At 35.5% G+C, this 16,608-nt stretch overlaps 1 protein-coding gene across 1 annotated transcript in view; it reads right to left on the reverse strand.

The window, feature by feature from the left end:
* Positions 1–16,608, reverse strand: part of sntg1 (syntrophin, gamma 1) — a 149,475-nt gene that overhangs the window by 45,989 nt on the left and 86,878 nt on the right. Inside the window, exon 4 of the mRNA XM_088642470.1 lies at positions 936–990. Coding sequence (XP_088498596.1) covers positions 936–962 — 27 coding nt within the window. The 5' untranslated portion in view covers positions 963–990. The remainder of the gene's footprint in view (positions 1–935; positions 991–16,608) is intronic.

The raw sequence follows: 16,608 nt of genomic DNA on the forward strand, positions 1-16,608 counted from the left end.
TAACTTTGAACATGTTGTGATATTTAGAAATACGAACAAATTCAATATAGTGTCGATAATATTAATATTTTAGTTTTTCAAAGAAATGTTCATTGTTTAAAGAAAACTTATGCCGAGAGCTGGGCTCAAACTCCCGACCTCCAGCATGTGAATCATATGCTAAACCCATCACACCGATGCAACGCTTGACAACTTAAAGTATATAAACTTAATATAAGGAGCGCGTAAAGACTTTTCCAAAATAACCACACTAAGTAACCGAATGAAAGACTTTGACGCTTTAAATGTTTATGAAGAAAGTGGAATACTGGTGTGTATTTTTTATTCAAACTACCAATACCAGCCATATACAGTACAGCTTACATAATATGTTTATATTCCTAAATAAATATCGTTTATGACCTTCAGACATGTTATGCTCCTCTTTTTTTTCTTCTCATCTACCAAAATTTCCCTTTAGATATAAAAATTCTATTTTAATATTCGATATTAAGTGGATTTAAACATGTACAGTAAAGAGATTAAAGGAAGCAATTGTTTCACTAATAACCAATGCACCACGAGTGCTGCCTGTAGGTCATTTTGGCCAGCCAATCATGTACTGCGGTATTCCGCGCTCATCTGCAGATAATTTCGGTATGGCCTTTTACCACGCATTTTAAATGGCTGCATTTGTGTATTGTCAGCATTGTCTTCTGGGCTATTCCTTTGATGTAAAAGAGATCTCATTCCCAGTGAAAGTCCAACAGAATAAAGATTGCATTTCCTACTTGTCCTAGTTTAGTGGATCCTGCTGATGGCTTGCAATTTTACACATACAGATAGAGATGTCAGCAGCTACTGTATAATTTCAGTGTTAGTTTCTCATGATTCTTTCATATTGTACTTCATTTTTACTTCAGCAACATTTGACTTTTTTATGCTATTTCGCATACCTCCTCACTGGAAGTCCTGAAATCCATGTGCTATGGCACAGTGAGGAAAGCTGGCCTGTGATAAAAAAGAGAAAAGACAAAAATGTGTTAAAAAAAGGAACAAAAACAATAACATTACAGGCAGCCATAAAAGTTATCATTTTATTACACGTATTAACACGTATTAACACACATTGAGTCTGAATCACAGATTACTATTACAGCATCAAGTGACCCCAGTAGAGGACAGCATAAAATTCTAAAAACAAGGACAAATAAATTAAGATGACAGAAGATTACTATTTTCTGTGTGGAACTTAATCATCATGTGTAAGGAAATAAAGATCTAACCTGTTTTACATATAGCTATATCTACCATATTGAAAATCCTGAACGAGTTGTTTATGCTGACAAAAATCCATCCAAAGCTCACTAGAAATGTACTTTAATTAATGCACTGACATTGTGACTATTTATGTATTTGGTATTAAGATTTGGCCTGTGGCATTGTCCATTTGTGTTTTTGATGATGGTTTTCTGGTCATGAGTGTGACATTTAAATTACAAGAATGTCAATGGACAGTATAGGCAGTTCTTGAAGTCTTGATCGTCCTAGTCCAGCATAGCTCCAATCTAAAAGACCACTATATCTGCAGTTTTACTGAGTTATTGGATTTATCTAATCATTTACTTAACTTCCGTAAGTTCTTTAGTTCGTGGAGGAATGAAGACTTCAAATAGCTCTGTTTCTTAAAATCACAGGGCAAATGTGAATTTGATTAAATCCAGCACATTAATTGCAATTAATTAGTAAATACATATCAATCTCCAATGAAAAGGCAATATGTTGTATCTCTGCCATGTTCTTGTAAAATGTCCTAATAAATACATCTCCCCTTGTCAGCGACCACAGGTGCACACATTCTAGGAATTCTGTCTCACAGCACAAGCAATGTATCTTTTTAATGGTAAATTAGAATCACCAATTATATTAATATAAAGCCACCAGATTTACTGGACTGATAATAATTGTGGTTCTCAAGTTCCCTTTTCTCTTGGACCTGAAAAATACAAATGCAGTTTTATATTCAAATGCTGTTACATGTGTCCAAAATACCAATTTCTGTTCAGCTGTTCACTTAAAGTTGTGACGTTTTCACGTTTTGACATTCATCGGAACACTCTCAGTCACTTTTGTCTGCATGTACTTACTTTTCAGAATGTTTGAGCATTTGTCTTTCACTTGAAGGTTGCATGCTACAATGTGTAAAAAAGGTCAAATACAATCTGATGTCATGTGTCTGAATTTCAGGCTATTAGGTCACAAAATGTATCACCTTGTAAAGGTGTGTAGGCTTTTTTTTCTTAAAGGCACTTTAAATAACACTACCTGGTTAGTATACTACAAAGGAAACAACTGGTGATTCTGAATAGGCCGATTATGTAATAAAAACAGAGATTCTAAATTAAAAAAATAAATAAGAAAAGGATAAAGGAAAACCAGATAAATGGGTATGAGCTAATGAATTACTACTGAATGCATATATTGCAAACCAAAATATTCTATTTTTTTTTCTAACCAAGCCATTATCCACTTGGAATAATTCCATGTTGTTGAAACATTCACTACTTGCCTTCCTTGACCTTCCCAAAGGCTAGTGTTCCAATCATGATTAGATTACGCTTGACAGCTGCAAGAATAAATCCTCCTTGATTAAGGTTCGTTAACATTTAATCATTATAAGTAAGAGAAAAGCTAAAGCCAAATACCAATAACTGATATTGTGACTTGAATAAAGCATTTAGCATTGTCTAGCTTTTTAAAAAATATATATATATTATTTTAAATGTTTTTTTGAATTAGAATTTTTCCTCATTTTTTACTGTTGTGTTATCAGATTTGCACTAATATACAGTAGCCAGATATAGCATATTATTACATCTCTACTTTTTGTTTCGAAGTCTTTATCATTCTATTTGGCTAGTATTTTAATATTTGTACTTTTCAAAGGTTTTCTTTTTTTCTGAAACATGTATCGTTACAAAAAATCTAAGTCTTTTTGTGTAAGACTAGAAAATCCTAACTTTAGCCATATCTGGTGTGTTAACATCAAAGTCCTTTTGGTTTAACCTGTTTTGCTGCAATTGAGCTCATAGGCCAGATACATTTTAGCCTACTTCCAGATTTAAACCTCAGTTTAACCATTTCAGTTATTCAGTTAATAATGAACTGCTGATGGAACAGTTTGCCAACAGTAAAAAAAAATAATAACAAGAACATTTATGATTCCTGATGCACTGGAAAGAACTGTATGAAGCATTCACAGGTTAAACAGGTCATAGATAAGCTTTCCTATTGATATTAGATGCTAGTGTGATTTGTTTCCATCAAATGGAAATGAATCACATAAGCACATGGAAAAGATATCAGTATGGAATTCTAATGGCTCCATTACACACTCGACTGTGATCTGTGCTGTATGATAAACCCAATAGCTAATTAATGTGACATAAGAATCTGTTGTACTGTACTGTACAATAGGCTTAATTCAGTTTGTCCTACGAAAATGTTTAAAATTAAAATGAAGATGACCCAGGAATCTCATGCATGTATGCTATTGAATACAGAAATCTATAAATCTCAAAATGAGTATTAATCAATCTCAATCGCTTAATTACAATTCCTGAAAAAGTATTGGCAATGTCAAAACAGTGAATACATATCTGCAAACTTTATTTCAGTTTGCAAAATTACCAGTAGAAAATGTCCTAAAGCCATCAATGGAAACCACTTTTTCTCCGTGTTTAGACAGCGCCATACAGCCCAATTGATACTGAAAACATACAATGGCCTCACTATAAGACAGACATCATATTCGGGAAGCAATTTAAAAGCAAAATAAATGTTTGGGTTTTTAGTGAAAAGCAACAAATTTAAAAGAAGAGATGTTATTTTAAAATTGTATAATGTACAAGTAAGGGCTCATTTGTAATACTGTGTGCACGTTTGGTCACTATGTTACAGAATAGATATTGCTGCTCTGGAATCAGTCCAGAGAAGAGCAGACTGTTTCATTCCTGGGCTCACTGACAGGCTGAAGGAAATTAACGTTTTTAGTCTTGAACAGGAAAAAAAAGGTGATGGGATTTGATACAAGTACAATATTGAAGATCCTCAAGGGATCTTATAAAGTCAAAACAGCAGTCCAATCATTTCCCAACCAGCCAACCAGAAAACAACCATTTCTTTACCCCAATGGATATAGAACAAAGGAACAAGTAAAGGTTTATTCCATGCTGAAAAGAGAAGAAAAGAAACCCAGTCTCAGCTGTGGAGCCTTCTTCGGGTGTGAGAAAGAGAGGGAAGTCAGCAGCTGATAGAGCATGGGAGAACTAAAGCAGGGTGTTTAGAGGAGGCGGGAGCAGGAGAGATTCAGAGTGAACACTCATATGGTTTGAAGTCGAGAGAGGTGGAGAGAGGTGTGAAGTCTTAACACTTAGCGTGGTCTATGAAAAAACTTACTTAAAAGGAGCATCTCACTTCATCGTTTTATATCACCAAAACCGCAAAACCTTTCCAGAAAACCTTCTATCAATCGATAAGAGGTTCAACTAGAGCTTCACAGAACCTTTTTTAGAACCAAAAAAACCCTGTTAATTTAATCAAACTATGCCCGTGCACCGAATAGTCTCAAGCGACCACAGTGTAAGTCAATATTTACTTTTGAGTCCTGCATCATATTTAATTGTTTTTTACCAACAAAACAACAAAACCTTTACAAAACCTGTTATCAATCGAAAAAGGACAACCGGAGCTTTAAAAAAATGTTTTCAGAACCAAAAACTACCAAGGCAATCAATCACAAAGATTTATCTGATGATGATTTATCTGATGATGCACTTCCAAACTTCCAAAGTGCATCGATAAGGTAAACAATAAGCCAGCAAAACATGACCGCAAAAGCAAAAAACAGCAAAATATATATATATATTTATCCCATGTTTTTACCTTATTCTTAAGCACGATATATATTCACAAAAGGGTAGACTAATCCACCTCCAGACCTGGAGGAAACTGAACGTTATTGGGTTTGGAATAGATATTTGTAACAGGGCTGCCAGTAATAAGGTGATCTGATTGGTAATAAACGCTGTCATTCATTGTATTGTAAGTCATTTAGAGCCCTTAGGGGGTGAGACTTCCTCTAGAAGCCTCAGGCTGTATTCCACCTGCCTTCTAGCTGTCAATCATTGACCCAGAAGGGGTAATCAATCAGATTCTTATCAGTGGTCCTTTTTTTCACACCAGAAGACAACTCAGGTTTTTTTTCAATGCCTAACAGCAGAAAATGGCTTTCTAGCAGTGTCTGAAGGTTTTTATAGCAATTGCAATTGGTTTTTATTGTTATTGCTTTCAATATTTTTATGATTTATTTTGGGATGCGAGAAATTTCATTCCAGGTCCAGTCTTCACAAAACATTATGTAGAATTTTCTCAAATTGATCAATTTGTCCCAACTTTTTTATCCAAGCTAGTAGATAAAAAGGCCTACAAAGCATTTTCAGCTACCTGACAGGCCTAGAATTGAAGATTCTGACCTCTGAAGACCAAAACAAAACCCTGCTGTTTTGGGTTTTTGTTTCATATGATTGTCTGCTGAGTGGACACATTAAGAAATAAAAGAAAAGTGACTGTTCACACTCAAAGCCAAGGGGGTTAGCTTCATTTTAAGACCTGAACCAGGCTCCTGCTACTGTATGTTCTGCTGCAGAGATATAAGAAAATGTATTAGGGGAAGAAATTCTGACATTGGCTAAAAGTGTCTCGGACAGAAAGCTGAGCCAACTCAAGGACCCCGCAGGCGGTAGTCCGGAAGTCCGGAAGTCCGGGACTCCATTTGTTTTGTTTTTTCTCCTTAGACCCTTTTTTGTTTAGGGTTTCGGAGCCTCCCTGGAAAGGAGGGGGGTACTGTCACAACCGTAAGTTCCTCCTCTTAAGGGCGCTCCGGCTCTTTCCCGTTTTGGTTGCTTTTTCTGCACTTGCCTCCTATTCCAGCCCCTCCCTATATAAGCCAAGTGCTCCTACCATTCTGGGCTCAGCTTTGGAAGATGGATGCCCTGAAGCCCGCCTACCAGAGGCATCGGCTTTACAACAGCGTCCTGACCTTCGGGGTCTGGGGCTGGAGCACCTGGCCCCGTTACCCCTATTTTATTCCCCATCTCTGCACCGGATCCCGCTCTGGCTTTTAACTTTTGTCTTGTCTGTCATGGATGGATTATCCAGTTCTGGACTCTTGCTTTCACCCTGGATTTCCCTTTGGACTCCCTTTGGACTTGTTTGCCCAGACCACGCCCCCCTGAGCACCAGTGCACAGTCGACATGCCCCCTGTTCGTCTACCAGCCCAGTTCCCAGTCTTCTCCCCCCCATGTCTGATTCACTCCCTTCCGGATTCTGCCGTCTACATAGGGTCCTGATCAACACTTCTTGCCTGAACAAGCTACCCAACTATGTTGTTGAAAACAATATCCTGGAATTTTTTTTAAAAAATGACTAGTTGAGATCCTTGGATAAAATACTGTAGCTGCTAACTGCCAAACAGGCTAGTTGTTTTGAATGGCCTCCTCTCATTTATAAATGTTCATGTGTTTTTATTATTTCATCCCTTGCACACTTCTAATTTATAACGTCTTAGTATTATATAAATAAATAGGACTCCATAGTTCCAGTCTCAATTTACTCTCCGCTATCTGGTATAGAGAAATCATGTGAACTGTCTCATTGAAATAAATTATATTTTAAGGCTTCTGAAGTGTTACTTTGCAGGTATTGAAAATGGTAATAAAATCTAAAACATTTCCATTGTTCTGATTGTTCTGGTATTTTATGGCTTAATGCAGCTCCCACTGGAAAGAAAAGCATCACAGGAATTTAGGCCCTAATTCCATAAACTAAAGTTCTGCTAAGGTCACTGCTATGGAATTAATGGCATTCTATAGTAATAGAAGTAAGACTCATCATTTTGATTTTAAAATGCTTGACCCTGAAGTGAGACACAAACAAAAAGCATGTATAATAAAATTTTTGTGAATAATTTTTGCAGAAAGTCAGATGGCACTTCTCCAAAGTCAGTACTTGGTGAACTAACTGAAAAAGAGTAAAGGGCCAACAGTATATCACTTCTGGCTAAAATTCCATTAAAGTAGTGCCAGCAACTGAGTGTGCAGAAACCACAAAGGAATCTGAGTGTGGAACTTTTTTCAGAAAACAAATGTCAGGTCTAAAAACAACTGTCGGCAGAAATCTTATCTTAAGGAGTACAATGTTCACAAAAAAAAGCAAGAACAATATTTTAATCAGGCATTGACTATAATACAGTGTTTTTTTCCTTTTTGTAAACAGTGAAAAATACAGACTAAGCAAAAAAGTTTATTTTATAACAAAAGTGTTTAATATTGCAAAGAAATATCTCAATACTTATTTTTTTTAGAAGAGAATCTACAATGAATATACAGTTGACTTAATCCTTTGCAGTATTTGCATTAAATAAGTGTGCAATTTTTGAATATGTGAATAAACTAAAACAGTATGTGCTAGAGTGAGCCACTATGAGAAAAAAAATATTCCATACCCAGGCTTGACAATTGTGTACTGTAGTTGAAATCATATACGGTATACAATGTGTTTTATATTGTCGGTGTGGAAGAGCAACATTAGTCCTCTATTGGACAAAAGAGAGTACCAGAATTTCCCATGAAATTATAGAAAGTACACAGCCAATTTTCATAAAGTGCAATTTTTTTGTGAAACAGGAAGCTGACATACATTTTGATAGGTAAAGGTGGATATGAAATGTTAGGGGATTTTAGGATTATTATTAAAACAAAGAGAGGTTGCACGTAAGAGTAAGAGTTTCAGGTTTATTATTAAAAAACAGCAAAGAAACGTGACCTTCAGTGCCCCTGTGTAATAGATGCCAGAAGCAAAAGCTCAAGATTTTATGACGAGCCCATCACAAAAAAGGACCAATTGTTTCCTGCAGCTGCCAACTTTAGAAAGCTGGTGAATATGACTAAAGGGAAATTGAAAATTGGTTGTGCTAATTTTCCAAAATGTATATTTATATGGGATTTATATGAGGAGGATTCACCAGGTTTCACATGCTTCCATACAGTATATCTATATTATAGTATGATTATTTATTTATTTGTTTTGTGATTATTTATTTATTTTTAAATGTTCAATTATAATACAACATGTATAGGTATGTCTAAAAGTGTTGGACAATAGTCCAAATGTACTACACAAAAACAGTAAATTAACATAACGAAATTGAGAAAAAAGCAAAATTGGGAATGAAGGGTTACAGGAAGTCCTGTCCTGTATATGTATTGCTAAAACAAATTCTGCAATACTATGTGGCAGAAAAATAAATTTAGTCTACATAAAGATTCTAAAACATGTCCAGGAGGGCTGTCATGACTTTTGTTTTTGATTTCATCCTGGTGGTTCAATGATCTAAAAATTACACATTACTTAACCTTCAGGACAGATATTCTGGATCAAATAAATAAGAGAATCAAAACAAGCTTTGAATTAGTTGATCAAGAAGCATTTTGTGAGAAAATAGTGAGTTGTACCATTCATGGAAGAATTATAGTGAGTGAAGAAAGTGTAGTGACTGAAACATTTGAAGAAAGTTAGGATAAATAGAAGGACTTTTGAGAATGGTAGCTACAGTATATAAATCTTCTCAAGATCTACAGTGAGATAACTAAGTATAGAAAAAAATAAGTAAAGGAGAGTGCCTTTGAAGATAAAAGGAAATTAAAGGAATACATTTGGGAGAAATGCAAGAGATGAATGGGGAGAGGTATTTGTAAAATTCAACTTGTAGAAGATTCAACTTGTTTCAGAAACATTAATTGCCATTCCATATCCAGGCATGCCCCCAGCTTAAGATGCTCCTTAACCTACTCTTTTCTCAATCGTTGTCCCTCCTTCCTCCAGAGCCTCCTCTGTCTTTAAGTCTCTTTATCTTTTCTGCTCATCCACTACAATGCTAGTGTCATCCCACCCTTGCTTTCTTTCAATCTTGCCTGCTTTCTTTTCCCTAGCACCTGAATAGTAGAATCAAGTTTTGAACCAAATCTCTGAGCCACTTTTAGCAAATTCCCCAAACTCATTTTTTCAGACTGCTCTTGTCATTCATATATGGCTTGCTTTGAATAATATGGTCCTGGCATCTATGGCAGACTATAGGGTTAATACTGTAGCGCTCTCGGGTTCACATGGGTATGCACCCTCGCTGCTGCCGCCTTAGGTTGGCCCCCCACCGCTGGGGACCCGAACCCGGGCCTCTGGCTTCACTCAACAGGGACACAGCCAGTTGAGCTAAAGGGAAATCTCCCCCAAGCCTGGCGGCTGAGGTCCCTGCTATTCACAGGGAAGGGCGGTTACATCACCGCGCTGGTAAACCGGCTCGCACAACCTCTAATGTCGGCCGTATGCACTACAATAATATAATTGGTCAGTTTCATTTAAGAATATTAACCTGCTCTTTTTCAGTTGTACTTCCCTCCCTCTACCTTGTACCAATGTATATTTATTAGATTACTGACAGTAATAAGTAATTCTTGGAGGCTGCGTTTCTGTAAATAAGTTGTGATTGTTTATGCAAGTTGCTTAATTGAAAGCATCATAAGCTTCAGGTGTTAGGTAATTTCTGTAAAACATGCAATTGAATAGTGATAATGGTACACTGCTAAAATTATATTATTGTTACGCTGTAGACAAAATTAATGAAAAACAATATTATGAGACCAAAATTTTTACATTCATTGTTTCATACTAAATAGTCATTTTCATGTTCACTAGGAATGACAGCAGCCAAGAATGAGGTGTACTAAAAGTTTTGCTAAGTATTTTAAGTGTAAATAATTTGGCTTACCCTGCTTGGCTGGGGGCTTACTTCCCAGTTATAGGACGAGGAGGCTAGAATCCTCATGTAGAGTGAGGAGTGACCAAGGGGAAGTAGTAGAGGTGATGGGGTGGAAGAGGGTTGGATAAGGTGTGTTCTAGAGTGACAAGGGGATTATGTATAGTATTTATAATGTTCAAGTGAGGGAAGGACATCATAACTAATTACACATTACTGACAGTAGGGGCTGAATGAACTTGGCTATTGTCATTCCTCCCAAACTTTTGTTATAAACTCCTTTTAATAAACAATGTATTGTTTGAGGTACCGTTCAGATGCAGTGATTTGTAGAGTTCCTCTGAGAGCTACCCTGCTTTCTGTAATATTTTTGTCTTCTGTACATGATGACAGAATCTGACAAGCTGTTAGTGTAAAAAAGAAGTTTAACTACAGTATATAAAAACGTCAAATGAAACCTTCAGCTCTTTAGATACTATGGGTTGTTGTGTATAGTAAACACTAATTCAACTGTGGAGCACTCAATGTTCTATAAATAAAATTATTGAAAAACCTATGCTTCAATTTTTTAAATATAAAATTGCATATTAGTATGTCCAAGACTAGTCCATAGATTTAGACCAATATATAACACCACTACACTTCCAATGGGCTGACACAACACATTTTTTTAAATATCTTGCATCTATACACTTTCAGATTCAGCATTTCATTTCAGCAAAACTGAATAGAGGCAGCCACATTACCAATAACGACTTACTGTAAATGCACAACTTATAAAATAGCTGTGATTTTTACCTACACACCAATTCTAAGTGTGCCCAACAGAATTATATTAGAAAGAATATGAAACTAAGATCAAATGGGCAGAAAGCACATTTCCTTTAAGAAAAAAAGTGCTTTCAATAATTAATAATTAACAGTCAAGACAAATGAGCTGTAGATCTGTAGAGACAGCTGCTATTCATGTGCTATACATTAACTTATTAATGACACTGCTGTTTTACTCATGATACTTCCTATCATTAATCCTAATGATTGTAATTTAAAGGTAATTAGCTCTTGTTAATGGAATACAAACTGTCCAAAAATAAAAAATTGACATTACCCAAGAGTATATCATAATAAAAATCACCCAAACACTATTTTAGGAAAGTGAAAAATTTGAACTTTGAATTACCAGCATTGATTCATGTGAGTATCAGTAAAAACATATTATTATTATTTTGATTATTTCTTAGATTTTTTTTACAGATAGCTGTTACCCATTTGCTTGCTTAACACAAAATAAGGATAATTGGCTGTATACCAATATTTCTTTATTTGAGTAAGGTAATGCAAGTTTGAATATTTTTCCATTTGTGTAGTGTTAATGTGCACAATTTAACTAGAAACATGGAAAAAAAAACATTAAAATTTCCCAATACAATTATGAATATATTCAAATTGCAATTGCACTCAACTCCTATTTGGATATTTTGCTAGAAGTGGGCTCAACCCAAAATTGCCATAGGTCACATTGAATCCAAAGATTTCCATTCTGCCTTCTGATTTAGTATGGAATGCTATTTGCATACTGTATGTCTGTGTAAAGGCTGGGGTTGGGAGAGTTGAAGTCATCTAGCAAATCTTCAGCCTGTAATGCACCAGAAAATCCTTTTACTAGTCAAAGAGCCTGAGTGCTTGCAGTCTTATCATCGTGGGTTTATTCCTTTCTATGACAAGATAGAACTGCTATTTTCGCTGAGGATATTTGATTGCAGAAATCTGTAAATCTGAAAGTAAAATTAGCCTTTTAAAAATCAGAAGAACCATATATTTTAAAAAATCATCCCAAAACTTTACTGCTTTTCCACACTGGATAAGACCACCTGTTTTTAGATTTTAACAAATTATTTTAATAGAATTGTGTACAGTATATGTATTTTATTATACCCTGCTGCTGGTTAGCTTTTTAAAGCCTTGGTACCAAGCACTAAAACATTCATTAAGACATATTAATTCTCCTGATTCTATGGTTTCTGCACTTTCTGACATGTCCTCTTTCTGTCAGAACACAGACATTTGACAATAAACAGCACAGTTAACATCCTGGTTGGTATGAGAAGGCCCTTGTATATGAGTTTATTCCTTTGCTAGCAGAGAATACAGGCAAGCTGAGATAAAAAGAAACTTATTTCAAATGAATATAAAGGGGGAAATAAGTTTCAATTGAATTTTATTGAAAAAGAAATTAACATTTATTTTTTTCTAAAAAATGTGTTTGATCTATCCCTTTTGCAGTGACCAGTATGTATTGCACAAGAACAGCACTAGTTTGCAGGTTCATAAAAGTTAGTACTATGTACAAGATCCTGGGAGAAAGGGACACCTGGGCCTTTTTAAAAGACATTGTCTAAATTCACAAACAGAGGACTGAACTAACCAAAAAAGCTTTGATTTATTATTTAGACAGGAGCTGCAGTCATGTCTCAAAATAGAATGAAAGAAAAATGAAAGAAAAACCCAGCTGTTTTTTTTAGCTCTAACTAAACTTCTGTTTGATTTCCCTATCTCACAGGAATGTTTCTATCTCTCAGAATATAAATCAGTTAAATAAAAGTTATTTTTACTGGGGTCTTCATTTTCTAGTTTGCCCTTCTATCTCTGCCTTACTCTCAGTCTTTTGGTCAATTACTCATTTCTGGTATGTGGGTTCTCATTAAAGTTAAACCCTCCGTCTGTCTTCTTACTTTGCTGCCCTGTTTTCAAAAGCATGCTTGGACATCCTACAGTCTCTTTAAACCTATCAACACACCCTCGGCTTCATCCACTGCATCAGAAATGTCAAGCTGAAACAATTTGTGAATCAGCAGTTTAAGTGTGTGGAAATGACTAGGGTAAGTAAGCAGTCATTTTCAGGACAGACAACCACAAAGGGACCCAGTGCTCACTAACATTTATCAACACAACAGAATGAGAAGCATCAGAGCCTAGTCTTTTGCAAGGTATTGCACAGGCCACCTTTATGGACATCTGGAAGGATGATACATCTGTAAAGACTTCTGTGCTAATGGTTTGTATGACGTTTTGTCTTGGACTGTGTATAGTGGAGGTTGACCAATGTTCCCTCTAAAAGAGTGAAGTCTTTAAAAGATCTTAAATGATTTGAGCAGCTTGAGGTAGATAATGATAAGACAAAGATCCATATGGTTTTACCAAAATACAATAACACTTAAGTACACATAACTAAAGAACTAAATATTAACATAATCAATTTGTTAGTCAATCAATTTGTTTACACTAATTTAGTAATTCTAACAGCAATCTGTAAAATTAACAGCTTTTCTCTATTTGACTCTTGAATCAACACTATCTTCATGAGATGGTCCAAAAATTGATCCAGAGTTAGTGCCATTATTTGTATCAATCTAATTCATTAAGCTGAAACTACATTCACAGTTCACATTAGAGGCTTGGAAAGTACCACATACAGTATTTCAATAAATGGTGCCAGATCTGTTACTTCCTTACTCTTCAGCAGGCTGGTTACATATCAGTAAATGTCTGGTTTGCGCTTAGTTTCTTTTTCTTTATCAATGGATTTCACATCTGTGTACCATTTCCATATGTGTTCTATTGAGGCTTGCCCATTTTTCTCAAATCTATGAATCCTGAGGCAAGCCACTTTACATTATGTGTGCCAAAATCAAAGTCATACTTACCTCAGTCTAGCTTTTCTCTTTCAAAAGCAGACAACTCATTGGGCTCATTCGGCTCTGTAAATCAAGATGCTTGCAAGTGTTATGTATGAGCAGAATAGTATATGTTGTATTTAATGCTTTTTAAAATGTTGTTTCCAATTAACATTTCACTTGGCCGCACAAGTAAACATCTTAAATTTTTTCTATTTTTGATCACACTTTGGGGTTGTTTTTAAGGTTGTTTTGCAGCTAATTGTAACAGCTGGAACATTTCTTCCAAAACATCTCCAAGTGCAGTCAGAGCAATTCCCTATTGTGGAATAAGACAGTATTTTAATATTGGGTTATTGTTGTTGTTCTCCTTCAACATCCAGTATTCTATTAAAACAATAATTTTTCAGTGATGCACTAAGTGTATTGTGCCATGATAGCCAGCATTTAAAAGCCTGAGAAGTAAGGCATCCACTCTTAAAACATTTGCTAGTCATCAAATTTGATTTTTCACAACTGATGGAACATTGTATAACCTTTTTTTTACCATTTAGCAACTCAACTACTTTTATCAGCTTTATATTTCCAAACATTGTCAGTCTCTGGATGCAACAGCTGTTCTACTAAATGTTGTATAATGTGGTATCTGCTGAGTATTGCAGCAACTTCGTTGTGCTTACTATATACAGAGAATACTGTAACATTTTTTAGTAAATACAGACTTTCATCTTTGTAGATTTGCTGTATCACATCCACAATATTCTGAGTTCAGCATGCTGCCATTTAATTTATAACAGCACACAGTCCACAGTTTTGTAAGTGATGTCGTTCTGCTGTCAAGAAATAAAGTAAAAAATGAACAATGTTTTCCACTCAGCAAGGTCATTATTTTCATTGACTAATAAGGTATGTACATTGGCATCTTGGACATTTCCCATGGTTTCAGATAGAATCATTGCATTGACAGCACAAATTCAAATGTTCTACACTCCTCACTACATAGCTCCATTTGTACGGATTGATGGTAATCTGACTACACAGCTCTAAATTGCTCAAATCCTGGGATGTCACTTAATTCCCTTCCTGCAAACTCATCCTGACATGCCAATATTCCAGCAGGGCAATCTATGTCCTTGCGCTGCTTGTGTAACCATGGATTTTTCTGGGACAGGTATTCTACGGATGCCTTGAAACTTTAGTGTTATTCGCGCTTCATCATGGAGTTCATCTGTTCATCAGTGAACAGCAAGATGCTAGTCAAGGCTGTATGAAAGGAAGTGGACAGGATTCCACAAAACAGCATCTGCAACCTGGTTCAAAGCATACAAACAGTATTGTAGATGTACAGTAATGCTTTATTAATTCCACTGTTGGCCACACACACTACTAGCCTGTGAAGTGAAGTACATTGTAGCCCCCTTCTTGATCAAGTCTGTTGATGACAAATGTTAAAAGAGCATAATTAAATTACCTATGGTAGATCTGTTCAATAAAATGTTGATGTACCTGGTTCACAAATTGTCATTTCCCTGACAGCGTTACATAAAATGGGTTGGTGGTGGTGTACAGAAGGAAAAAGTAAAAGTAGACTGTTATACTGTTATGATCCTCTGATACTAATTTAAGATATTGCATGACTTGTCCACTTTTATCAAGAACCACATGTCCACGTATGATTTCTTAGTTCCCGGTGCAATGAGAGTAATTAAATAGGCAGCAAACTTAAAATATGAAAAATATTTATTTACAACATAAACACACACAAATATCTACTTACAAAAGCAGTGAGTCTCTTTGACTTGGTCTGTTATTATTAAAAGCTGTCCTTACTTGTCCCCTTAGAGTTGGACTAAACTTATTACCACTGAAGCAAACACTGCAGCTTAGGGAGATAATGTTGGTTTCTAAATAATAAAAGACCCTTCACAGGATAGTCTGCTGTCTAAAATGATGCACCACTCTAAGAACGGTTTCTCTAAATTAGATCATACATCCTAGAAATATGAGCTCTGTCTAGTGAGTGCAAAAAAGGAATTTTTTCAAATCTGAATTAAACAAATATTTGAGGAAAGAACAGTATTTTTTTTCTGACATTACATTCATTTTTTGCTGTAGTTGGAAAAATCTGTACTGCTCCAGTCCCCAAAATCCAGGCTGAAATGCTGATGTCTTGGCTATGTATGCAGGAGGATACTCATTCACCAGAGCTAAGCCCCTTGTTGCTCCGGAGGATCCAAGTGGATGAAAAGTAAAGGGAGAAAGTGACTGATTTTATCCAAGATCTTATATATCAAAATTGTCCCCACAGTCCCAGCCAATGACTCATTTCCAGTCCACATCTGTCCTAGCAACAGGCCTTCTATTAGTAGATGGTGAAAAAATATACACACACCCACAAAACATTCAGCATAAAAAAAGTATCCTTAATAAATATCATGGATAGCTTTGATAAGATATACAGTATTCTCATACAGTATGTGTTATAAATGTCTGCCACTACTTGAGATATCTGCAACATTTTGCAAAACGTATTATTTGAAAATTCCAGGTTTTGAAAGTAAAATAACCAAGCTTCTTATCATTGAAAATTGTATTGCTTTCAATTATAATCATCTTAAATCCAGATTCATCAAGAGTATGACCAATTGAAAAAGCTACCACAATCTGTGTCCAATGCATCAACATCTGCTATGCAGACTCTGGGGATACTGTTCTTTGCATACTAAAAATGGTCACCGAAGTGGATTTAAAACATTTTGAGCAGTGAAAGTCACCTTCATTTTTGCAATTCACACAAGTTTCTGCTTCTGCTTATTCTGCTTCTGATAGCTGATTAACTACACAAACACCTATTCACCTTTATTCAATGCCTCACAAACTCAGAGAAAAAGGCATGCCTACTACCCATTACCCTATAAAGGGCTCTTCAATGATAGATGTAGATGTTTAGCTTTTAAGCCCTTAAATAAGAAGCCCTCAATGTTCCCATCCCTTTTAAATGTGAAAATCTAGATTTTACACTTCAGTATATATGGGCATCTAACATATTAAAAAAGAAATAAACTGTTCTTAGTAAACCTTTG

This window comes from Lepisosteus platostomus, chromosome 8 (genome assembly GCF_059453375.1).
Source record: "Lepisosteus platostomus isolate fLepPlt1 chromosome 8, fLepPlt1.hap1, whole genome shotgun sequence".
NCBI classification, from domain to species: domain Eukaryota; kingdom Metazoa; phylum Chordata; class Actinopteri; order Semionotiformes; family Lepisosteidae; genus Lepisosteus; species Lepisosteus platostomus.